The 26,305-nt window shown below is 30.2% G+C and overlaps 3 protein-coding genes across 6 annotated transcripts; 2 read left to right on the top strand and 1 right to left on the bottom strand.

The window, feature by feature from the left end:
• The first annotated feature begins 222 nt into the window (after positions 1 to 222).
• On the top strand, positions 223 to 14,972 carry LOC112801842 (beta-glucosidase 12). Of its 3 annotated transcripts, none has more exons than XM_072237431.1 (13): positions 223 to 437; positions 552 to 621; positions 1,180 to 1,238; positions 2,634 to 2,712; positions 3,504 to 3,581; positions 4,468 to 4,555; positions 4,682 to 4,937; positions 12,671 to 12,786; positions 13,255 to 13,472; positions 13,735 to 13,766; positions 13,879 to 13,981; positions 14,410 to 14,518; positions 14,662 to 14,972. In XM_072237431.1, the coding sequence occupies exons 1-13, from the start codon at positions 270 to 272 to the stop codon at positions 14,846 to 14,848; spliced, it is 1,563 nt and encodes a 520-aa protein (XP_072093532.1). In that variant the 5' UTR covers positions 223 to 269; the 3' UTR covers positions 14,849 to 14,972. The 3 variants fall into 3 exon arrangements, with proteins under 3 accessions (XP_072093532.1, XP_025700570.1, XP_025700571.1); XM_025844785.3 differs by having other exon boundaries at positions 224 to 437; positions 2,637 to 2,712; XM_025844786.2 differs by lacking the exon at positions 1,180 to 1,238 and having other exon boundaries at positions 239 to 437; positions 2,637 to 2,712.
• A 1,250-nt stretch (positions 14,973 to 16,222) lies between these two features.
• Positions 16,223 to 18,266, bottom strand: LOC112801841 (2-methylpropanoate--CoA ligase CCL4). The gene has a single exon (XM_025844784.3). It carries the CDS (start codon positions 18,132 to 18,134, stop codon positions 16,296 to 16,298), a length of 1,839 nt encoding a protein of 612 aa, XP_025700569.1. The 5' UTR covers positions 18,135 to 18,266; the 3' UTR covers positions 16,223 to 16,295.
• Positions 18,267 to 21,679: 3,413 nt separating this feature from the next.
• Positions 21,680 to 25,670, top strand: LOC112801839 (beta-glucosidase 12). Of its 2 annotated transcripts, none has more exons than XM_025844783.3 (13): positions 21,680 to 21,932; positions 22,018 to 22,087; positions 22,368 to 22,426; positions 22,541 to 22,616; positions 22,874 to 22,951; positions 23,073 to 23,160; positions 23,254 to 23,509; positions 23,603 to 23,718; positions 24,273 to 24,499; positions 24,584 to 24,615; positions 24,704 to 24,788; positions 24,887 to 24,995; positions 25,300 to 25,670. In XM_025844783.3, exons 1-13 carry the CDS (start codon positions 21,768 to 21,770, stop codon positions 25,493 to 25,495), a joined length of 1,557 nt encoding a protein of 518 aa, XP_025700568.1. In that variant the 5' UTR covers positions 21,680 to 21,767; the 3' UTR covers positions 25,496 to 25,670. The 2 variants fall into 2 exon arrangements, with proteins under 2 accessions (XP_025700568.1, XP_072093531.1); XM_072237430.1 differs by having other exon boundaries at positions 21,705 to 21,932; positions 22,368 to 22,460.
• Positions 25,671 to 26,305: the final 635 nt, after the last annotated feature.

Raw genomic sequence — 26,305 nt, 5'->3', positions numbered from 1 at the left:
GTGTTTAATAGTGCACATAAGTTCTATTAATATAATATTTCTATATCACGTAGATATACATCAAAATTAACTATTAAAATTAGTTATTAATATAAAAAGATATATTTTAAAATATATTAAAAATAAATTAAATTATATATATTTATGTATAAATATATTATAATTAAATTTTACGATTTTAGTGTGTAAATAATATTTTTAAATAATATATATAGGAGGCAACATTGTATTCTTGGATGAAGTGAGGAAAAGCATAATATTTGTGGATTATGGCATTCCATTATTTTCAATATGTCGTTACTATGATTCTGGTTCTTAGCTTAAAAAGCATTGAAGCCGAAACCATATTGAACACTGGTATTAGTAGTTCTGCATCTCTCAACCGAGCAAGTTTCCCACATGGTTTTATTTTTGGGACAGCATCATCTTCTTACCAGGTATATCCAAGGCCTAAAGTTTTGATTAATTTTTCTCTCTCTAGATATATATCAAACATGTGATAACTAGTATCAGTGTATCTATCTATATATGTTTATGAAAAATTTAATCAGTACGAAGGTGCAGCAGCTGTTGGTGGTAGAACTCCAAGTATATGGGATACATTCGCTCATAATTTTCCAGGTCCTTTTCTCATTAGTCTCTATTAATTATATTAATTAAATGTCTGATCTATACATAATATTTGTATCTGTAACAAAATCATTTTTTATTTGGTTAGTTAAACTGATTCTTTTTAAAGAAAAAGTTATTTATTAAGAGTTGAAATAAATAATTACCATTTGAATAAATTATCATCATATGAAATGAGTTTACGTACAATTTGCATAAATTTTTTATTTATGGTTTGATGTTTTTTTTTTTTTTGGAATCAATAGAAATTAAATCTAAATCTTTTGAGTAAAAAAGTTTTTTTTGATATCATATGATGATAGTATGATACTATTTTTTCAAAAATTTAGGCCAATAAAAAAATACGCATTTAAATTCCTAACATAAACTCTAAAGATTTTGAATTTGAAAGGGGACGGGCCGGGTAAGTTAAAAAAACTAACATTATTATTAGAACCCTAACTCTATTCAATTATTATATTGATGTAATCTATTTGTTATTCCAGTAAAAAAATACATATTTGTTATTATAAAATCTTATTTCGTGCTCTATATATACATAATATATAGGCAAGATAGATGACAGAAGCAACGGGGATGTGGCCATCGATGAATACCATCGTTATAAGGTGCAATAATATATACTACAAATTAAACCACTCCACAATATATTTAATTTGCTTGCATATAAGATAAACTAATAGGTGAAGTCTCTGGTACCTTGGTTAGTGGTGGCTAAGGATGGCTAGGTATTGACCTACCAATAATAAAATGACACTTGTCATATTTTAAAGATAGTTAGATTTGTAATTATAAAGTTAATCATCATCATTAATCCAAGATAGGTAATTAAAATATTTTTACCAGAAATAATTTTAAATATTTATTAATGACCAAAGGTTAAAAAGGTAATTGTAGTTGTCCCTTTATCACCTTTCATAGCCAATCCTCCCGTGGCCATTGCCACCAATTTGCATCGTCGCCTTCATCTTGGATAGCCTTTTTGTTTTCTTTTGGGCAAGTCCAACCCCAAGCCAAAGAAGCAATGCACCAAATTTAGCTGTTATAGAGTACTAAAAATTTAATCTAACTTAAGTTAACAAGGGGTCTTTTCATAAAATCTTCATCCTTCTCTAACAAACCAACAAACTCTATGTCTTCGAACTTCACTTTGAATGAGATTGAGACTTTGATCTCTGGACCTGAGAAACGAAAAGGACCTGATAGTTATAGTTTGAGAGTCTGCGCTGAACAGTGCCCTGAAGGGATGAAACGATATGGTTCTGTCTTCAGCTAAGACTTGAGGAGGAGGATGCGGGCACTTCGGCAATAATCCACTCCTTAGTTGGGAGGAAGAGATTGAAGAAGATAATAGGTTGGGTTTGTCTGGACTTTAATTTTTTGAGTTCAGTGTGGATTTTAAACCTTCTAACAGATTAGTTTATTCCAAAAATATATAATATTAAAACAACGGGTATGCCCCGAAACTAGCACTGGCCGGCCATGGAAGGATCACAACGGGTGAGAAACGTGTGCCAATTCATACGATCTTGCAGCAGCACAGCAACAGTCAGGGACAGGCGGCGTCGTGGAAGAGCTTCGTGCAAGGACAGGCGGCAGCGCAGAACTCCATGCAGGACCGCAATGTGATGGAACCTTGAGGAGAAAGATGAAGAACGTTGAAGATGAAGAGAGTTGCCAATCTGGACTTGGGTGGGGAACAAGTTATAGATCCAAGTCCGGCTCGGATTGGGCTGCCCAGTCCAAACATTGTCCAAGAAAAAAATCATTGGCTAGTAATTAACTCCTCCTAACTAATTCACCGTGCTTTATTAAAAAATTTACCGTGTCTTTAACCATGTCAAATCCTTAGTCAGCTGCAATTCTATCTTTTATCTGTCACATTTTGATTGGTCTCTGGCTTTTAGCCAACATAACCACTGAACATAAAGGGCCACCAGAGATGGCACCAAATTAATAATCACATAATTGACATTCTTTAAAAACATGCGCTATTGATTAAGCAGGAAGATGTTATGATTATGAAGGATATGAACATGGATGCTTATCGGTTCTCCATATCATGGTCCAGAATACTACCAAGTAAGTAACACATGGATACATAATTTCTCTCATATTACCATTAGTTAGGATTATTTCTTAATTTTATGAACAAATACTGCATGTCTTTCACCAAATTATTGATTTAGGGCTCATTTTTTGGACTCAAAGAATCATTCCTTATACACACAATTATAATTGATAAGACTCTTTTTTTCCTTTTTTTTAGCTTTTACTTTTGCTTCCTTCATTTTTAATGAATGTCAAAAAAATACAATTCTTAAAAAAAAAAAAATCAAATTCTCATTTTCTTAACTTGAAGGATAGATTTGGTATTACTTATTAGAATTGAAAAGTTTAATAATACTGACTTATTGTTATATTTATATTTTATATAGTCATTTTAGATTTTAAGAATAATTTTACATATATTTACCAAACACTTTTTTTTTTACTCATTTAAAAGCCAATGCAAGAGAGACATCAACAACTTTTGAAAAGCTTTAGAAATATTGCTTTACGCTCTTTTAAATTTAAATGGAAAAAAATAAGGTTAAATTATTTCTTTAAAAGTTAAAATAAATTTACCTTTATATTTTAAGAATTTAATTTTGATACATTGACCATTTAAAAGGATTTATTCAATTATATCTAATAAAATTTATGTGTTTAAATGATTTCTAACTTGATGAATTTAAAAGTTAACTACTTTTAATTATATAACAATACACAATTAAATATTTGTATAAAACTTTTTACATTTTTAACGTTGGAGCATGAAAATTAAATCGTATTCTAGTGTTAATTAGTTCCACTATATTGACTAATTTTAGAAGGAAGGCTCAGTGGAGGTGTGAACAAGGAAGGAATCAACTATTACAATAATCTCATCAACGAGCTACTAGCGAAAGGTCATCACTATATATATATATATATATGTCAATGAAGTATCTGATTTTTTTCCCCTTACATAATATTTTCAGTTTTATTTGCTCATTTAATTATGCCTTATATAACTACTGCATATAATATTTTTTAATGTTTTGAAAACCAGATTGAATCAATTAGTTGGATCGGTGAAATTGAAAACTGTTTAACTATGCGATTCAGTTGATAAACTAAAATTATCTGTTTAAGAATCAATTATAAGTCGCTAAATCAACCAAAAATCAACCGGTCAGACCAAATTAAAAATCGATTAATTTTAGAAAAAAAAAGTTTGTTTTTAATAATGGAATATTCAAATCTATGACAATTATATATATAAAATAAACTATTCTTATCTTTAATATTATAACACAATACATACATTTAATAATACAGACCAAAGAAACACATTTAATTTAAATTATATAGATTAAAATTAAAAATATAAAATAAACTTATTTTTTAAATAAAAAAATTGCGAATTAAGATATAATTAAACTATTAATTTTTTTGTTTGGTTATTTTTTATTATTGTATAACATAAAATGTATAATATCATGAATGTTGTTGAGATTTGATTTTTTTTGTTAACTCTTATGTTATATTTATATGAGATTATAAAATTTTAATTGGTTTGCACTTTTTTTTATGTATTTTTAAAATTGATAATAGCATATATTTATGTTTTTTTGTATATTTTTTTTATAATTTTATATATTATTTTATTATAATTTAATTATTTTACAATTAAATTGATTGAACTTCTAAATCAGCGAACTAATAATTAGGATGATTCAATAATCGGTTCAATTTTTTTAAAGTTGATATTTTTATTATTTTCTAATAACATATGGTATTATTTCAATGCAGATATTCAACCTTTTGCAACTCTTTTTCATTGGGACCTTCCTCAAATCTTAGAAGATGAATATGGAGGCTTTTTAAGCCCTAATATAGTGTAATTCATATTTCTTAATTAGTACCTAATTAATCGAAACTATATATAATGCATGATCATCAACATATATCCTAAATATTAAAACCTTTTTCTTTTTCTTTTTCTTTTTTTTTTGAATATCATTAGAAAGGATTTTAAGGAATATGCTGAGGTTTGCTTTAAGGAATTTGGAGACAGGGTGAAGAATTGGATTACGTTTAATGAACCATGGTCATTCAGTAAACATGGTTACGCAGATGGAGTTGGTGCACCATTGAGATGTTCATCTTGGCAAAACCTAAATTGCAGTGGTGGAGACTCAGCTACTGAACCCTATATAGTGTCACACCATCAATTATTGGCTCATGCAGCTGCTTTCAATATCTACAAAACTAAGTATCAGGTTTTGTAACCAAGCTTTAATTTTTGTTGCATATATGTTTATATTTAGGGTTTGGTTAATAATTGTAAATAGGATAATATTAGGTAACTAATGACCTATTTGAACAATATGAACAATAAACCTTAAAATTGACCCATTTTAACTAAAACACACTACACCCTAATATTATCTACCCTTTTTTGATCTAGCCGTCAAACCGTTTCTCCTACCCCCAAAACTGAACGTGCATTTACTTAAGAGAGCACTCATTGCCGACACTCCTGCCACAACATGAACAGTCGTCGGAATCAAACACCTTTTCGCCTCCAAGTTTCATCCGTCTGGTCTCTCCACTGCTGTTGTCATCCGGAGTGCCTCCCTCGTGTAGCCATCAAGCGTCCAGCTTTGTGTAGGAGACATTCCGTCGCCGCCCGCGTCCTGACTGAAGGCCCGTTCCTGCTAGCGTTTCGTGTCTCTGTTTCCAACCTTTTTAGGTCAGTGAAAGGCTATGGAATAGAACATTCAACCTCTACTATTTGTTTCTGATCAGACACACTATATCAAGACTATTACAAATAACCATCTATGTACCAATAGAAATAACCATCTACTAGCCTAAAGAATCAAACATCCAGCCTCTACTACTTGTAAGTTGTAAGGTAGCGTTTGTTTTCGGAGACAGGACACAGAGACATAGACAGCACATCTTTAAAAAGCGTTTGGAAGCAAAGACATGGACACTGAACATAGTGTCTCCGGGACAGTTTTTTATACTTTTGTATCCACTCTTTTACGAAGGACAACGATGGACACGGGATTTGAAAGAGGGACACGGACTATTTTTATGAATTTTTTTTTGTCCATGGTGCTATTTTTTATTATTCCACTGTTACCCCTTCTTATTTTTCCTATTTTGTGTTGTTCTCAGAAAGTACTTTTTTTTTCTCCATATTCTTTTTCTATTTCTACGTTTTCCTTCTTTCTCTTTTTTTTCTTTAGGTACTTTCTCTTTTTTATAAAAATTTTTATTGGACTGGCTAATTTCTTTTTTCTTATCATTCTTACTTCAATATCATCTTAACCTTATATTATATTATTTGATTTGTAATAAAAATAATAACAAAAATAATTAGTCTTGAGACTTTTAAAAGATAAATATTATAAAGATAAAATTGATATTTTAAAATGCTAAAAAATAATTTATAAATTGTAATTGATTTTATATAATTTAAAGAAAAATTAATTTTTTGAAAAGAAAAATAAAATTTTAGATAAAAAAATTAGTTTTCTAAATAAAAATAGATTTTTATGTGGAAAAATTAATTTTTTTTCCATGTAAAAATGGATTTTTTTATAAAAGTGATTTTGTATTTAAAATTAATTTGGCTTGTTAACCTAAACGAAATTTTTTATTAATCAAACTCAAATTTATTTTTTTTGTTAATATTAACCATATGTATTCCTACATATTAATAATAAATTTAAAAAGAAAATAATTATATTTATAAATTTTATTTTAATATAAATACTATTATATAATTTTTTATTAAAATTTTTGACTGCTTCAAATATTTTTTCAAGTTCCTACTGTCTGTACTCCTATGTACTCTCATTTTTTATTAAATTAGTTTATACTAGAAAATTTGGAATCACATGGCTATTTTAGTCATTTCATATAATATTTTAGTCTTGTCCATGTGTATCCAAACATAATACTGGACATTACATTAGTGTCCTATCCATCGTATCCAAACATGATACACAAAACATAATTTTTAATGTCTCTGTCCTATTGTCTTTGTCTTAGTGTCCTGTTCTGTCGTGTCTCTACAAACAAACGCTACCTAACTGATCACATACTTTGCACAAAGACTATTACAAATAACCATCTGTGTAAGAATATAAATAATCATCCGCTATCCTATTGAATCGAACATCCAGCTTAAAATACTTGTATCTGGGCTACTCGGAGATTGGCGTAGAAGGAGGCGACGTCGGCTGCGGAGGCGCGGCGATGGGCTGAGAGAAAGAGAAGACCAGAGACTAGTTAGAAAGTCTCAATGTGAAATCCTTATTTTTTAAAATTTGAAATTTGATTATTATTAGATATTAGTTACTCATGACAATAATTAAATTTAGGATTCATTTACTTTTTTAACCCCGTTATTTATATTGTTCAGCAATGTTGTTGGTTACCTATATTTTTTCTTACAAATAAATCTGTTAAAAAGTCTTTTACCCGATTTAAACTTTTGTCGTTAAAATTGAGCCCTAAAAACGAGACGTTAAATGAACTTGGCCTGATTAATGTAAAAAATTACGGGTTAAAGAGAATAGTTACAGAGTTAATGTTTTTTTAATTTTTTTATTCGACCTGAAAATTCAAGGCACTCATTAAAAAAGCTCCATTTATTTAAGTGTTTTAGTCCAAAAGTGATTTATTTGTCAAAAAAAAAAACTTTTTTCGGTCGAAAACTATAAATTTTTGTCTAATTTTCTTTTGAAAAAATAAAAAATAAATAGGTAAATCTACATAATCAACCAACTTTACCATAAACAAGATCGTAAACAAATGAAAAATAAATGAATCAACCTGTATCATCTAAAAATTTAAACAAAATGAATTTTGATGGAACAAACTAATCATTTTACAGTCCTATTTTAGATACGTATATTTGTGTATTATGTGACAGTGATGTGAAAGGTGAATGCAGTATTTGGAAATAGGAAGAAAAAGTAAAGAATTAAAGAATAAAGAGAAAATGTAATTAATTATTCTTATTTCTTTTAGTAGCCAAGAGTGTTATTTATAGATACATCAGAGGGTTATATTACAAGAACCAAGATCAAGAGAGGTGAGACTCTAACTACTCCTTAATTGTATCAGTTTCAAGCCCTATATTAGAAGTGGTACTCTTCACATCCCCCTTAAACTCAATGTAAAATTGGAAACCACCCTGAGTTTGGTTTGAAATTTATGAAAGAGAGTTGCTGAGAAGGACTTGGTCAGCTCATCAGCTACCTTAGAATCAGAAAGAATATGAACCACAAAAAGTTGGCATTTTGTAACTCTATCTTGCAGAAAATGCAAATCAATTTCAAAATGTTTGTTATGACTATGAAGAACTGGATTGGCAGCAAGCATAATAGCACTCAAGTTGTCACAGAAGATGGTTAGGGAGACAATTTGAGGTATGCTAAGTTCCTGTAACAACTTCTGCACCCAGAGAACTTCAACCTTTACATCTGTCAAGCACCTGAATTCTGCTTCAGTGGAAGATTGACTCACTACATTCTATTTTTTACTTCACCAAAAGATGGGATTACAACATAGGTAGACACAATAATTACTGGTACTTCTTCTATCATCTAAGTCACTAGCCCAATCAGCATCTACAAACACCAGAATATGAACATTAGTAGATTTAGAATATACTAAACCATGATGATACGTACCTGAGAGATATTTGAGTGTGCGCTTTAGAGCTTTTCAATAATGCTCCTTAGGATTCTGCATTAATTGGCTAATCATATTTACAGAAAAGACAATTTTAGAATGGGTTAAAGTAGCATACTGAACGCCTCCAACTAGTGAACGATATTTAGTTGGATCCTTAAACTCTGGTGAGCCTTGGAAAATGAGTTTCAGAGTAGATAACATAGGGGTCGATACAGTTTTTAGATTCATACATCTGAGCTCTGTGTAATAGATCCAGAATATATTTTGACTGAGATATGTGTAGATCACCATTATGTAATTTACTGAATTCTAAGCCAAGAAAGTAATGCAGGCCGCCTAAATCCTTGAGAGAGAATTTATTGTGAAGAGATTGAATGAGAATTTCTATTTCAGATGCATTGTCCCCTGTAAAGTAGAGTTAGAGGAAGTAAAATCTGGTGGTTGTCTCATATAAACATCCTCATCCAATGTGCCATTTAAAAAAGCATTATTGAAATCGAATTACCGCAGAGGCCAACCTTTTGTCACAATAATAGAAATCATAGTCCTAATGGTAGAGGGTCTTATAACAATACTAAAAATCTGGTTAAAATCTAAACCTTCAACTTGGTGATATCCCTTAGCTACTAGTCTTACCTTATATTTTTTAATTGTATTGTCCGGAGCTCTTTTCACAGCATACAACCACTTGCACCCAATGACTGTAGCATTGGAAGTTGGTGTAGTGAGATCCAAGTATTGTGTTTCATTAAGGCATTATATTTTTCTTGCATGGCCCCTAGCCAGTAAGAAGAATTCAAGGCCTGTTTCAAGGATGTCGGTGGATTTTGGAGAAGATCATGGAAAGAGACAGCAGCAGTTAATACTTTTGGTTTGTAAATGTCAAATTTTGACATAGTAACCATATTGTATTGTTTTGAGTGACTTGATAGGTGGGGGTTTGGCAAAAAATAGGAGTTCCTGAGGGTTCAGTTTCTATTGCTTGAATTGGTGTAGCACCAGAAATATTTAATGAGGAGTTAGAGGAAGATTGGTTTGAGGAAGTATGAAGATTTGAGAGATGAAAATTGGAAGAGGTTGATATGAGTGGAGAATTGGCAGGGTGCACAATCTCAATAGTTGAAATATGATGAGGTAAAATAGGAGGAGTTGAATCCTTGGAAGAAGAACCTGCATTGTGAATGCTAGAAACAACAAATAAAGATGAAAAGAGAAACAACTGTTGATCAAAGATAACATTTCTTGCAACATAGATTTTTCCTTGACTTGTAAGACATTTGAATCCTTTAGATAGACTGAGGAGCATAGCCCAAAAAAATATATTATTGTAACCTATAGTGCATTTTATGAGTGTTAAAGGGTTTGAAATGAGGACAACATACACAACTAAAAACTTTTAGCATGTTGTAATTTGGTTTCACATTATGTAACATCTCATAAGGCGAGTTATAGTTCAAAATTTTGGTAGGAAGTCTATTGATAAAAAATGTAGAGGTCAAGAATGCATCTTCCCAAAAAGAAAAGGAAAGTTTGACAGTAGCAAGAAGAGATAAACCCATCCAAGTGCATGTGCTTTCTTTCAACAACTCCTTGTTGTGGATGGATGTGTGGACAAGACAAGCGATCAACAACACCATTTTTTTGCACAAAAGAATTAAAAGAGAATGACAAAAATTGTTTATCATTGTCTGTTTGCATTTGTTTTAAAGAAAATCCAATTTGTTTCTCCATTAGGATTTTATACTGTTTAAAAATTTCAAACACTTGGAATTTATTTTGAAGCAAATACAGACATGTGTATCTACTAAAGGTATCAACAAAACTCACATAATACCTAAAATCATATTAAAATGCACTGGGAGCAAGACCCCATATATCAATAAAAACGAGTTGTAGAGGAGAAGTATATATATAGTGTCAGAATTAGAAAAAGAAAACACATGCATTTTAGCCATACAACAATGTTCACAAACAAAGGAGTTAGAGTCTTCATTATTATCAATTGGAATGTTACATTGTTTTAGGGCAGTTTTAGCAATAGAGGAAGAAGGATGTCCAAGCCTTCTATACCAAAGAGCAAGATTAAATTTGCAGGTTGCTAAGAAAGACTAAACCATATTTTAATGATTTAAAGCTTGTGGAACACACAGATTTTCAAAAGCATACAATCCATTCTTAAGAATTTTTTAGAGAAGAATTTTTTTGTTGAACTGTGATTTCACACAACAATGAAAAAGGCAAAAATTTAAAGTAGACATTATTATCCAAACAAAATTTAGAGATGCTTAATAGATTCTTAGCAATTTCAGGGACATGTAATAGATCTTTAAAAAGAAAAATTCTTTTTAAAGTTAGATGAGTTAAAACTGAATTTTCATATTGAGAAATAAAAATACCAGAACCATTGACAATGTATAATTGATCTGGGCCAGTGTATTCAGTAGATGAGATAAAATTTTGAAAATCAAAGGTCAAGTGATAACTGGTACTCGAATCTGAAAACCAGATACTATCAGCAATTGAAGATGTTAAACTAGAGGTTAAGTAAGACTATGGATGATGGAATGCATTAGATGGTGGTGGAGGTTGATTTCCACTATTAGAACTGAAGGATGATGATTGATTTCTATAGTAGATCTGATCAAAACGATACAAACATGTGAGTGCAGAATGATCAGGTCTACTGCACACTTGACATTGAAGAAGATTTTCTGATTGCCAAGAGTTTCTACCTCCTCTGCCAAATCTGCCTCCACGGCCACCTCGTCAACCATTGAAATCTCTCCTAAAAAATCTTGAATTAGAAAATTGAGAGTGAGCAAGCCGAGCCTATGCTGTCCCTAAAGTTAGTTGTTTAAATTTTTTAATGGTTTCTTCATGAGAGACTAGCAAGGTCTCAACTTCACCAATACTGAAAAACTTTGACTCTACTTGTACAAGAGAAATACATCTTGAATAATCTTTTGAGAGACCATCACAAATTATTTCGATATGTGTTTCTGTAGTGACATTATAACCAAAAGAAATAAGAGAATCTACCAGTTTCTTGATGTTCTTGAGGTACTGTGATATACTCTGAGTATTCAATTTGGTATTCTTTAGTTGTGTCTTTATTTGGTTGATTTTTTATTTTGCAAATTCTGCAAATAATTGATAAAGCCTGTTCTAGATCTAATGAGCAGATTTACAGCCCACCATGCTGTTCTTATAAGAGCTATCAATGGATACAAGGAGCCATAAACTTAAATTGTAATCATGTAGAAGCTATTTTGAATGCTTTAAAGGAATTGTACCAGTTACTTGAATTGCATCATATTCATATTTTGAAAGTTTTTTGCCCTCAATAATATGGACTTCAAGATTTTGACCTTGGTGGTGAAAAGAGCCAGTTATTTCTAGGTAACAAAATTAGTGTCCTCCAATTTGTCAACAATAAGTTGGAGGAGAAATTTGTTGTTGTTGGTTGATGCATTTGAAACAATCAAAGCCATAGATCAGAACCTTAAAAACAACGATGATGCTGAAGTATCTGAAATTGTGTCTTCAACCAAGAGTAAAGATGCGACCCAAAATCCGAAAAATAAGAAACGTGGTGTTGTTGTTGATGTTGCGGTTTTGGAATCGGACGCTATGGATCGCGATGTTCTAATTGGAAAGTCGAAGAAGACCCGGAATTCAAAGAAAAAGAAAAATGTGGAAGGCTCGTGATACCATGTGTGATTATGCAGCAGTGATGTGAAGAGTGAATGCAGTGTTTGGAAATAGAAAGAGAGAGTAGAGAATCAAAGAATAGAGAGAAAATGTAATTGATTATTCTTATTTCTTTTAGTAGCCAAAAGTATTATTTATAGATATCTCAGAAGATTATATTACAAGAACTAATATCAATAGAGGTGAGGGTCTAACTACTTATTGACTGTAAGCTCTATATTAAAAGTGGTACTCTTCACAATATTTATTTAAGAACAAAAAAAAATTATTTATTTACGCGAATAAGGTAAGAAGTTATATTAAAAATAAAAATATTTCAGAAACAATAGAAAATTAGTAAAAAGTAATACAAAATTATTATCTTATTTTACATTACTAAATTAAAAGTTATCTTATGTTATATTTTTTAATTACTTTTGAAATAATTGGATAATATATATTATATGTAATACGTGTGTAATATAATTATTGATGTTGTGAATGTTAACTTAAATAAAATAATTTTGGCAGTTTGAGTTATTACCTTTTTAATATTATTTTATTGAAAATATAAATTTTTTTATAAATTTTCTTTTGTGTATAGGCAGCTCAAAAGGGCTTGATAGGGATAACCCTAGTTTGTCACTGGATGGTGCCACTCTATGATACAGAATTGGACCATCATGCTGCTCAAAGAGCCATTGATTTCATGTTTGGATGGTATGTATTATTATTCTTTATTAACCATAAATCAACGATAGAAATAATAAACTTCAAATTATTCAAAAATTTTATTCCCAATAATTATATGAATTTAATTTTTATTACTGATGATATAAAAAAATTTTACATAAATATTCAATCATATATTATCACATTAATAAAAATAATTAATTTTTAAATTTACTATTTAAAAGATTATTTAAATACATGACTCTAATTTGATAATTCTGTAAAATTTTTTAAATTTTTTATTTTGTTAAGGTATCAGAATTAAATTCTAATATTATTATATATCTATAACATACTGATAGAAATTAAAAAAAATGACTATTGTAATGCCTATATTCTACGTAAGAGTAAAAGTAATTAATAATTTACTCTTGAGTCTTGGATACACTTAATTATTTATTCATTAACTTAGATAGTATAAATTTTTTTATTATAGAGGGGGAAAATGTTTAACAGGTTTATGGAGCCATTAACCACAGGAGAATACCCAAGTTCCATGCGGTCTCTGGTTGGAAGCCGATTGCCAAAATTCTCAATTCATCAATCAAATCTTGTAAGAGGGTCCTTTGATTTCATTGGATTAAACTACTACACTGCCAATTATGCTACCGATGCTCCACAATTAAGGGATGCCAACCCTAGCTTCATGACGGATTTTCTAGTTAATCTTACAAGTAAGAACACTATCTTACGTTTATCATTATTACTTATTAGATCAAAATTGTAATTGGCATTTGCCCATATGTAAATTTCGAGATCTATGTATTTTTTTTGGTAATATTAGAAAAATAAAAAAATAGACAGAATTTATTTTATTTAGTATTCATTAAATAAAATAAATTCTAACTATTTTTGATTAATTTTTTTTGTTACCAAACATTATATTTTTTATTTCTTTCTTGTAATGTTAAATCAAAGATAGTTTTATTATTACAGCGAAGAGAAATGGAAAACCTATCGGTCCAAAGGTATGTGAATTAAATATATGCATTTATTTTGCAATTAACCACATTTCAATGCTTCATTTCAGTTGCATTTTTGGTATGATGATTTATTTAATGTAAACTTGTGTTCCTGTAGGCTTTTTCAAATTGGTTGTTTGTTTATCCACAAGGAATTCTAGAACTTTTGCTCTATACTAAAGCAAAGTACAACAACCCTATGATCTACATCACTGAAAATGGTAATAAATATATACTATATAATTAACATTTTTTTACTAATGTATTGATATATAATTAAATATTGGTATGTATAAAGTTTTTTATACTAAAATTATATAAAAATTAGAATTTAATTTTAATGCACTAATAATATAAAAATATTTTATACAATCATATTTATGACGTTAGCAAAAATAAATTTTCAATCTTTACTTAAAAAAATTACCTAAACGCATATATAAATTTGACTAAATAATTATATAGCATTTTTGCATTGTGCATAAAAATTAAATTTTAAAAATTAAACTCATGTATTTTGTTTAAGCTAAAACTTAAATACTCATCTTAATAGAAATAACTTATCTTTTTGGTCGTCCAAATTTAAGTTTGAGTTACTTTCTTATGATTATTATGCAAATAAAACAATTTTAATTTATTCATTATACAGGTATAGATGAATTCAATGATCCAACACTCTCACTTGATGAAGCCCTTAACGACACAAATAGGATTGATTACTATTTTAGTCATCTCTACAATATTCAAACTGCAATAAAGTAAGCATATACTATCAGAATAATAATAGAAAAGTGTTTTTTTTTTCATGCTATTTTTTGTGTCTTTTTTTTTTCATTTATATTATACATGTTTGATGTATTCAAATTAAAACTCGGCTGGTTAACTCTAATTAATCTTTTAGGGATGGCGTGAATGTGAAAGGATATTTTGCATGGTCATTGATCGACAACTTCGAATGGATCAAAGGCTACACTTCGAGGTTTGGAATTTATTTTGCGGACTATAAAAATGGCCTGAAAAGATATCCAAAAAAGTCAGCAATTTGGTTTAAAGATTTCCTAAGGCACAAAACACATGGATATATATGATGATTTCCGCTAAGTTTGTATATAGACATATGATCAAGCTAAGACTCCAAGATATAAGTGGTGTTTGTAATTCTAAGTAGTACATATTGTTTGTCGATCAAGTTATGATTTCTATGTAGTTTCATATGGTGTGTGTAGTGTGTTTGGTTAAAACTTAGAGGATAAAAGTAAAAGCGATATTTATCTTCTGCTAATAAAAGTAATTATGTTTTTTGAATGCCAAAACAAGTTTATTAAACAGCCAAAGCTAAGCAAAATGTTTTAAAAAATATGTGAACTTAAATCTTTTTTCTTTTAGCCAAAAAATTTTTGAAAACTTTTTTCTTAAACGGACTAAAATTTGAATTTACAACATTTCTTTATAAAGAAAAAAATTCGTGAGGATGATTAAGTTTCAATAGATATTTATTTTTTGTTTTTTGATATTATAGAGGGGTAGAAGTCCAAAAAAAAAATACCTAATTACAATCTAAATAGGGTAAGGTAATCTCTCTATCATCTTCACTCAAGATTTTCACTATTTCAAGAGGAGGCATATCTCAAAAAATAAAATCTAATTCTATCTTTAAGTTCATTTTTGCAAGGTAATTCGCACATTTCAATAGATATTTATATTTGGCATGAAGCATGATCAAATTTTGTTATGAAAAATCCTAAAAAGGAATTGTTTTCAGTCATAAAAGATTGCATGTTTCATACAGCGTTTTTTTTTTGGAAAAAGTTTTAAAACCCAAAAAAAGGCCCGAAATTCGAACTTGGCATAATTGTTCGTCTATTAGGCCCAATACGAAGACCAAAGGGTCAACTTCGACGACATTTGGTCTATCAGAAATTATAAAAAGTGGCAAACCAAAAATAAAATTATAAAACCTGAATTAACTAAAAAAGAGAAGAATATATAAAACGTGGATAATACAAGATTATTGAAAATATTTCTAGAACATATTTAAGGTTATTTTAACAAATTTTAGAGTTATTTTTTGATAAATTGGTGCTGAGTTCTATTCTCTAGTAAAGTAACTAATATTCATCGGAACCATATTCAATTGAATTCTTTATTTAAGGTCCCCACCTATAATGCAAGACCGAACTAAGTTGACCAAATAAGCAACCCCAAAGTCACGGCTTTCATTAAGCATTATCTCCCCAGTATTTTAATTCTAGCTCAACAATCATTGAAGTTACCAACGTATCAGATTTCACTTGAAGTTGATATTGAGAATTGTTAGATGATTTAACTGATTTGATTAAATTTTCATTCAACAATTCTCAAATATCAACTTTAAATGAACTTCAATTGAATTTTCACCTTTAAAAATATATAAAAATTGTCACTATTAGATGTAGATTACTGATAGCTTAAATTTTTCACTGTTTCACGTAAAAATAACCCTCATTCATTTTTCAACTTTCCATATGTATTATTACAAAATACAAAGATTCCAGTCTAAGACAAAATGGAGTAATTATTATTCACATTTTGATATGGGATGGATCCCATTTCTTGCGCAATTTGTCTCAGCACAGTCTTTTTAATCTTCCCAGTGGAACTCTTTGGAAGCTCCTCCCTAAACGCCACCGTTTTGGGGACCATATAAGTTGCCATGTTCTTCCTGCAATGCTCAATTATCTCCTCCTCTGTCACCACCAACCCCTCTTTCAAACTCACGAAGGCGCACGGCGTCTGACCACAGTACTCGTCCGGCCTCGCCACCACCGCTGCCTCTTTCACAGCCGGGTGCATGTAAAGAACAGATTCCACCTCCACACTGCTCAGATTCTTGCCACCGGTGGTTATAACGTCGCTTAACCTATCCTTTATTTCCAAGTAACCGTCTTCATGGATCACACCAACATCGCCAGTGTAGAAATAACCGTTTTTCAAACGGTTTTTTGTTCTTTCGGGGTCCTTAAGGTATCCAAGCATCACGCAGCTTCCGCGGATAACTACCTCACCCAGCGTTACCCCGTCGTGCTTCACGCTCTCTCCCGCGCTTGTAACCACGTCCACTTCCGTCATTAGGCATGTTCTTACTCCCTGCCGCGCTTTCAACCTCGCCCTCTCCGCCGCCGGAAAACGGTTCCACTTTCTCTTCCACGCGCACGACACGACCACTCCTCCAGTCTCGGTCAGGCCGTACCCGTGGCTGACTATGAATCCTAAAGACTCCGTTCGCTGGATCACCGCCGGAGGAGGCGGCGCTCCGGCGGTGAGAATGTGGACGGGATTCTCCAACGGCTTGTTGTCGGGAGTGTTTGTTAGCATGGTAAGCAGCACCGGCGAGGCACACATGTGAGTCACGCGGTGGCTCGTGATGAGAGAAAACACGACCGGCGCGTCGAATTTGCGGACGCAGATGTTCGTCCCTCCAACGGCAGCGATCCCCCACGGGAAGCACCATCCGTTAACGTGGAACATCGCTAAGGTCCAGAGAAAGACCGCTTGTTTCGGAACCTCCCAATCCATCAAGGAGTCAACGGTGATAACAAAGGTTCCTCTGTGGGAGTGAACTACTCCTTGGGGTGAAGACGACGTCGTTCCGGAGGTGTAGTTTAGTCTCAACGGGTCCCACTCGCTGTTAGGGTATAACCACTTGAAATTCGGATCTCCCTTGGAGATTAAGCCTTCATACGTGTCTTCGAAATGAACGGTGGATGATGGAGTTAGGTGCTCGACTTCATCGTCCTCTATAAGGATGAGGATCGGACGGTGGGGATTATTTTCGGGGAACAAAGAGAGAGCTTCGAGGACGACATCACGTGAGGCTATGTCCACAAAGACGAGCTTGGACTCGGCGTGACGGAGGACAGCGGAGAGGGTTCTGGCGCGTAGGCGTGTGTTGATGATATTGAGGATTGCGCCGGCGAAGGGGACGGCGAAGTGGAGCTCGTAGGTTGCGGGTATGTTTGGTGCCACGACGGAGACGACGTCGCCGCGGTAGATTTTAAGGGAGGAGAGAGCAGAGGCGAGCTGGAGGCAGCGACGGCGAGTTTGGGACCAGGTGAAGGTAACGGCGTCATAGATAACGGAAGGTGTGTCGCCGTAAACAGTTGCTGCTCTGTCCAAGAAACCGAGTGGGGTGAGAGGTGAAGAGTTTGCAGCACTTGGCTTCAGTTCCTCCATTCTTTCTATCAGTTGTTTTTTCTTTTTTATTAAGGAGCTGGAGTGACCTGCATTGAAAAATATGCCATGAAAGTATAGCTTGTCCGAAAAAACAAAAGGTCGTGGAAGTATGGTATTCCATTGGAGATTAAAATATAAAAAAATACAGGTAACTAATAACATTTTCAAATAATATGTAAATAATATGAATTAATAGAGTTAAAAGGATAAATTTAATGAGTAGCATTAAATTAGGATTAAGTGTATTTATATTTGATTGGTAATTCTTCATATTATTTAAGATAATTATTATTTCTCTAGCACTTCTTTTAAAATATATCTTTACAAAAATATTACTTATACATTAAAATTAATATATAAATATATATTATTTAATTTATTTTAATATAAATTTTATAATTAATTTGATCATTAATTTTTTATATGATTCTTATAATTTTTTTTTAATTAAGCAGTGTAAAATGACGAGATTAGTGCTAGTACTTTTGCCAACTGGTATGATGTGGAAAACAATCTTTAAAAATTGTTTATGGAATTTAAATATTTTGTGGGGCTGTCATGTATTACTTTGTCTTTATGGAGTGGGGCAAGAGCAAGACACAACTGTGGAATTCTTATCTTATTCACCAATAGAAAAATATTTCTTGACTTAATTTAAACGAGGGTAATAATATAAACTAACGGAAGGTTATCAGGTGTACCAGGAACACCGATATTCCAATTATTTTAACCGTTGATCTAAATTGTTAAAACAATTGGAATACCGGTGTTCTTAAGTACACCTGATAACTTTCCTAAACTAATAACCTGTATCCTGCACAAAACTATCTTCTTCTTTACCATTGTCATCATCAGCATTCTTTTTTTGTTTTTACACAAAATTTTTTATATTCTTATTTACTTTCTTTCTTTGTATATTTTAAAATTTTATAAAAAATAAAAAATAGAACATAAAAAAAAACAATGATAATAAATAAAAAGAGACAAAAAAAACAACACCAAAATTTTTTACATGAAATATAAAAAAAATAGAAATAACACTAAAATTTGTTATATAAAATATAAAAATTTTACCACGATAAATACAAAATTTAAATTGATCTCTATATCTCATTGCAAGATAAATTATTATCTACAACTTAAAAGTATACAATTTAACTTTAAAACAAAATTATTTAGATAAAATCCTCTATTTTTGAAGTAAAATATAAGAAGATACAAAAAAAAATTTGTATCAATAACAAAATATGAAAAAAAAAACATGTTAGGAAAAAAAGGATAAAATATGAAGAAAAAAAAAGTAGTAGAAGAAGATATGTTGTAAAACTTTTTCGTGCTATTTTTAAGAAAATTTGGTGCTATTTTTATTTCTGATAACTTCTAATTAATTAAAAAACTTTTGTATGGCTGTTAAAAAATTTAATCTCAAAATTCAAAAATTTGTGTGTTGAACTTAAAGAATTTTGATGTTATTTTTCGAATAAATTTATATAATTCAAAACTCTCATCTTCATCTTCTCATCATTGTACATCGTCATCTTATAAAAAATACTACTATGTCATATAAAGGTGACAATGGATAGAGTTTAAATCAAACCCTAACTCTACTCATAAATTTTTAAAAATATCTAATATTATTATATAACCTAATGAGTATGCAAATTAAAAGTTTATTATAAATAATATAATCGTTCTATAAAAAATAACATAATTATCAAATATTTAATTTTATATAAAATTTTTTGCTTAAATTAATAACATAAATACAAATAAAATAATATGATATTATGTTGTATTTATATATCATTAAAATAAAATTAGTTTTTATATAAACAAAAATAATAAATTATCAATTGATTATTTTAGTTCAATGATAAAATTGTTTATACTAAGTGAAAAATATTTAATTTAATACCTAACTATAACATATTCTTATGACATTCAATCCACTCCGCATTCAATCTTATCTGTAGCGGATTAATTGAGACCCAACCGCACCTCTCGAGTTGGCACCTCTAATGCCATGATGGTTATAAAATTAAACCTTTAAAGTTGTTAGAAATTAATTTATGGCCAAGTAAAAATCTGAAATTAGCATAGCTAAAATAAACCAGTACACCATTTATTTTAAAGTAAGTATAAATTTTTGTGCTCTGCATGTGATAATTAAGTATTTTCACTTATATTTTAATTTAATTTATTCTGCAATATAAAGTTATCCTAACTAAAGTTAGTTTAAAAATATGTTATTGCTATATAATTAATGAATTACATAAAATAATAAGATATACTAGTATATTTATAGAGGCTAAATCCAAAATAAGGATACTATTTTTATTGTGAAATATACAAGGTTGCCTTTGATTGCTGATCGATGAGATTGGTTTTCTTGAAATGATATTATCATTTGTTTGGTTCTTTTATTAGGTCACATTAATTTTTGGCCCCCCTTTGATTAATGACCAAATCACCTAATTCTGAATTTTTGATCCTATGGGTGTGGAGCTTAGGCGAGAATGCTTCTTTCTGGAAAAAAATCTTAAACGCCGACAATTATTTCAAAAAATAACGAGGTTATTAAAAAAAATTTTGATTTTTATTTTTATGAGATTATTAATTTTTATGTCAAAAAAGACCAATATTTTTTGATATAGAAACTAATCAATCCTATAAAAATAAAAATTAAAAACAATATATATATATATATATTTTTTTTTATTAAAAACTTTGTTGTCAATTTAAAATAATTGTCAAGGTCAAACGGGATATTCATTCCATCCTATTATGGCAGATTTCATGAGCTTAAGAGGGGAACATAATTTGAACTAAAAAAATTATACACATCTAAGGTAGGTGTTTTGATCTATACACATCTAAGGAAGGGATCAAGACAGCACCATTGAAGCTGTAAATGCTTACTATTCTGCCACATTGATGGGTCTGATATTTTATTGTTAGGTGCATAATTGTATTATTTTATGCAAAATTACAAAATTTTAGTAACTAAAGTCAAAGAGCAGAATTACAGAATTCAACTATTCAAGTGCAGAATTTAAGTGTATATTTGCACAGCTAGATTTTTTTTTTCAATAGGTAAATGCGAATTAAAGAAAAAAATTTTTAGAAAAAAAATGAAAATAAAAAAATTAAAATACAGTTGTTTATCTGCAGTAAAACTTGGTTCTTTTTTTCAAATAGGCAAATATTACATAAACTAATAATTTTTAATAATTTTAATACAAAATATTTTTTATTTATCAATTTCTCCTAACATTCTTTTAGAGCAATTTCTTCTATTTCTAATGCACTTATTAGTAGTCATCATCAAAAAAAAAAAAATGCACTTATAAGTTATAAAATAAAAAAGTGTAATTATTAAAGTGTTTTGAAAATCATATTAAATATATTTTAAGAGGGTTTAATAATATTGCCTACTTGGAGAGAAGATTTTATTATCCATATGTCTTGTCATTAATTTAAAATTTATCCAGTTATTTAGTCTATCGTGTATAATTGTATATCCTAAATTCCTAACTACTATTATACTTCTACATATTTTGCAAAGAGTGCAATAATTGTAATTTAACACTTACTTATATTAAACAATATCTTAAATTTAAGTCTGATAGACAAATCGGACAAAAATTGGTGCTGACTTTTATTTCCTACTAGTAATAAAAGTAACTAATATTCATAGGAACCATATTTAATTGAATTCTTTATTTAAGAGGTATATTATAAGGTTCCCAATAATTTATAACTGAACAAGTTGACCAAATAAGCAACACTATAGTTATGGATTTCACTGTGCATTATCTCCTTAGTACTTCACTGATTCTTACCTCAACAATCATTGAAGCTGCAATCATATTCAACAATGGTGTTACCACTACTACATCTCTCAACAGAGCCAGTTTTCCAGAAGGTTTTGTTTTTGGGACTTCATCATCTGCTTATCAGGTATTGTGAAACTTTGATTTTTTTTTTTAATTTAATTTATATGCTGGTGCTGTATATCAATGTTTATGCATATTTTTATTTTCAGTATGAAGGTGCTGCAGATATAGATGGCAGAACACCATCTATATGGGATACTTTCACTCATAATTATCCAGGTCTTTTTATTCTGCTTTAAAATATTTGATAATATTTGACCCTTTTGTTTTTAATTTATGAAGAAGTTAAAAAGAAGAGTTTTATTGTTGGGTGCGCTTGATTCTTCATATGAGTGCATAGATAGAAATTTTTAGATTCATGGAAAGGAAGTTCTGAAAACAGAGTGAAATGAATGAAATAAAATATTTTATGATTATTTTGAGTTACAAGGTTGTATATAGAACTCTTAGTTCATAGATTCTTATTGCTTATATTATACTCTGCATATGCATATGGCAGAAAAGATAGCTGATAGAAGTAATGGCGACATAGCCATCGATGAATATCATCGCTACAAGGTGCAGTACTTCAAATCACCTGAATCATTTGCTTGTATGTAACAATTCAAGAACAGAGAAATTAGGCATAATAATTTTGGTTCTTCTGAAAAAAGAAAAACATTGCTAATGCAGGAAGATGTTGAGATCATGAAGGATTTAAACATGGATGCTTATAGATTCTCCATCTCTTGGTCCAGAATACTACCAAGTAAGAAACAGGACATTAGTTTACTTTTAAGTTTGCAAAATAATTGTAAGAGTTAATAGTCAAAATGGTTCGTGTCATTTTAGTACTCGAAAGATAAGACATTTTAAATTGGTCCTGTTGAGGTCTCTGATCTTTAGAAGACCAAATTAACTTACATGTGATATTTTTAGAGATCATTTATACTATTAACTCTTAATTATAATGTTCATTAATTATTATTAAGTTAATTAAACGTTAGATCCTTTGGTTAATTGCAGAGGGAAAGCTCAGTGGAGGTGTAAACAAGGAAGGAATCAAGTATTACAATAACCTCATCAATGAGCTACTAGCTAAAGGTTATCATATTGTATATGTGGCTAAAATATTTGATTGTTTAATTCAAGCTTTTCTTGTTCTGTTTCAATAATTTAGGCCTAAAATATGATACTAGTACCTTCCATTTGGAACTCAATGCAGATATTCAACCTTTTGGGACTATTTTACATTGGGACATCCCTCAAGTCTTAGAAGATGAATATGGTGGCCTTTTAAGTCCTAAGATAGTGTAATTCAAATTTCTTACTTATATTTGTCAAAAGATTTGCCAGCATGCCTTTAACATTAATCTTTTCCTCTTTTTTTTTTTTCCTTTTTATAGTGATGATTTTCGAGACTATGCTGAGGTTTGTTTTAAGGAATTCGGAGACAGAGTGAAGCATTGGATCACAGTCAACGAGCCATGGTCTATCGGAAAATTCGCCTACGCAAATGGAGCTTATGCACCTGGAAGATGTTCACCATGGCAAAACCTTAATTGCACTGGTGGTGATTCTGCCACTGAACCTTATATAGTGTCACATTATCAGTTACTAGCTCATGCAGCTGCTGTTAACATCTACAAGACTAAGTATCAGGTTTTGTTATGTTTATTTGTATTATGAAAATGGATCAACCTGAATTAAGACTAGTATTGAGACCAAAATCTTCATTTTCTTTTTTGTGTGTAGGAAACTCAAAAGGGTAAGATAGGGATAGCAATAAATTCTTTCTGGATATTGCCACTCTATGATACAAAATTGGATCATCTTGCTGCACAAAGAGCCCTTGATTTCATGCTTGGATGGTATGTAGATATGCTTTAGGAACCTAAAAAATCATTTTGTGTAAATCAACAAGAGTATATAGCAATTGAGAAACTCTTGTGTTACAAGAACAAGTCATTATTCATTGCATGTGATGAGTGTTTTCTTGTGGTGATTAAGAAAATAGGTGTCCTACAAAAATGATTGTTGAGAAAACAAAAGCTGAAATACTGAGTTTTAGGCCTGGTTTAGTAAATATCTTACGATAAAAATACAGATATAATGAAAAGATATTGAGAAGGAAATAAGTATAAAAATACATAAAGTATCTTTGTTTGAAGACAAAAAATTATTAATGATAGTAAAAATGTGAATAAAAACACAATTTTTCTTTCTTGTTTTTGTCTCACTATCTACATTTCTGTCCTGAGTTACTTACCAAACACGCCCTCTAGAAATAGAACCCGAATTCTCTCTGGAATCTTGGTATGCCTCTACCACTACATGTTTACATCAAAACTATTGTTGGTAGCTTTTTTGTGATTTTAATTCATTGCAAGAAGAAAGCTGAATCAAACTAAGAATGAGAGTGCAGGTTTATGGATCCATTGACAAGAGGAGATTATCCAGTTATCATGAAGTCTCTGGTGGGAAGTAGATTACCAAAATTCTCTTCACATGAATCAAGGCTTGTAAGAGGATCCTTTGATTTCATTGGTTTGAATTACTACACTGCCAAATATGCTACTGATGCTCCACAATTAAGTGATGCAAGGCCTAGTTTCCTCACTGATGCTCTTGTTATTCTTTCATCAGTTTCATGTAACACCAATTCTTCTGACAACTTTTAATATAACATTTATGTCATCATACCTTAATATAATGATATAATTGAAATTGTGACAGCTGAGCCTAATGGAGTGCAGTTGGGTGCAAGGGTAATGTATATTTTTATTTGCATTTTCAATCTTAATTTCAACTGGCTTTATGATCTGAGGATGAAAAGGTAATTGTGTATCATGGCAGGGTGCTTATCCAGAAGGACTTAGAGAACTTTTGCTCTATATTAAAGAAAATTACAATAACCCTTTAATCTACATCACTGAAAATGGTAATATATAGTTAGTTATATACACCACACCAACTATTGATCTTATAAAAAATCATTAACAAAATGTATTCTGATTTAGTTACATTTAATTTATATAGGAACAGAGGAATCCAATGATCCTTCACTATCACTTGAAGAAGCTCTTAATGATACAAGCAGAATTGATTACTTCTATAGTCATCTTTACTATATTCAAACTGCAATTAAGTAAGTGCAATAATGTAATTAGAATTAATGTGCCTTATGATAATTAACTTAGTTGGGTTTAATTTAGATAAACACTCATATACAATTATTTTTATGTAAAGAATAATTGAAATTAGATAACTGTTTTTAACTATTATTTTTATATGAAGATAACTGTACATAAGTTTTCATAATTTCATCTTAAATATATTGTTTTACATAACTTCCTAATAAAATCATCTATCTTATTTGTCTACATATTTTATGAGTGTCTAAAAGTTAACTAAAATATTATTTTCGGAAACTATTTTTTAATATTGATCAGTGAAGGCGCAAACATAAAAGGATATTTTGCATGGTCGTTAATGGACAACTTTGAATGGGATTTCGGCTACACTCAGAGGTATGGAATTGTGTTTGTAGATTACAAGAATGGCCAGAAAAGATATCCAAAGTTGTCTGCAACTTGGTTTAAGAATTTCCTACAATGCAGAGTACATGGATACGATGATTCCCGCTAAGAACATGAAATTCATGAACCATTATTTGTTGAATTTCATAAGTTTAAATGCTATTAGAAGCATTGCTCAATTGTGATTTTTTTTTTCTTCTTCATGTAGTGTGTTATTTTGATGTATTGTTCAAAGTCCAGGTTAGTAAGTTATAGTTCAAATGACATAGTCTTTCTATCTTCAACTAGAGGTCTCGAGTTGAAGTCTCATTTGATTTGCTTTAATTTACTTATTGAGTTTTAATTCGATTTACGTGTTATATATATATATATATATATATATATATATATATTAAATAGAGCAGTATTTATTTTTAGAAAGGATTATACCAGAAAAATACATTAAATTATATATTTTAAAAATCTTCTTGGTATAATAATAGATAATGCCATACCAATAAATTATAGTTCAAATAAGATATCTCTCCATTTTTATTTAGAGATCTCGAATTTCAGTCACACTCCTAATTTTGAAAAAAATAATGGATGATGTTGTATTGAATTTTAAGCGTGATGCACAACTAAAGGATCTTATTAATGAGGGGTAAAAATTTGAACATTCATAATAAATTCTCATATAATTCAAGTTCGTATTGTACTATTATATTACCTTATTACATGCATGATATATCAACGTCAGTTTATTTAATGCATTTAAGATCTTTTTCAGAATAATATGGATTCAGGTTAAAATTAAATGGTTCTTTAATTATTTAAATGGTTCATCAACCATTTACTAAATATTCAGCCACCACAAGAAAAATTGGTGTTTCTCACTTAGATCATCCCTACCCTAAATGTAATATTGTTTTCTTGTAAA

The sequence above is a fragment of the Arachis hypogaea genome, chromosome 5 (genome assembly GCF_003086295.3).
Source record: "Arachis hypogaea cultivar Tifrunner chromosome 5, arahy.Tifrunner.gnm2.J5K5, whole genome shotgun sequence".
Taxonomy (NCBI): domain Eukaryota; kingdom Viridiplantae; phylum Streptophyta; class Magnoliopsida; order Fabales; family Fabaceae; genus Arachis; species Arachis hypogaea.
The sequence above is the reverse complement of the archived record's forward strand: the minus strand, read 5'-3'. Positions and strand labels throughout refer to the sequence as shown.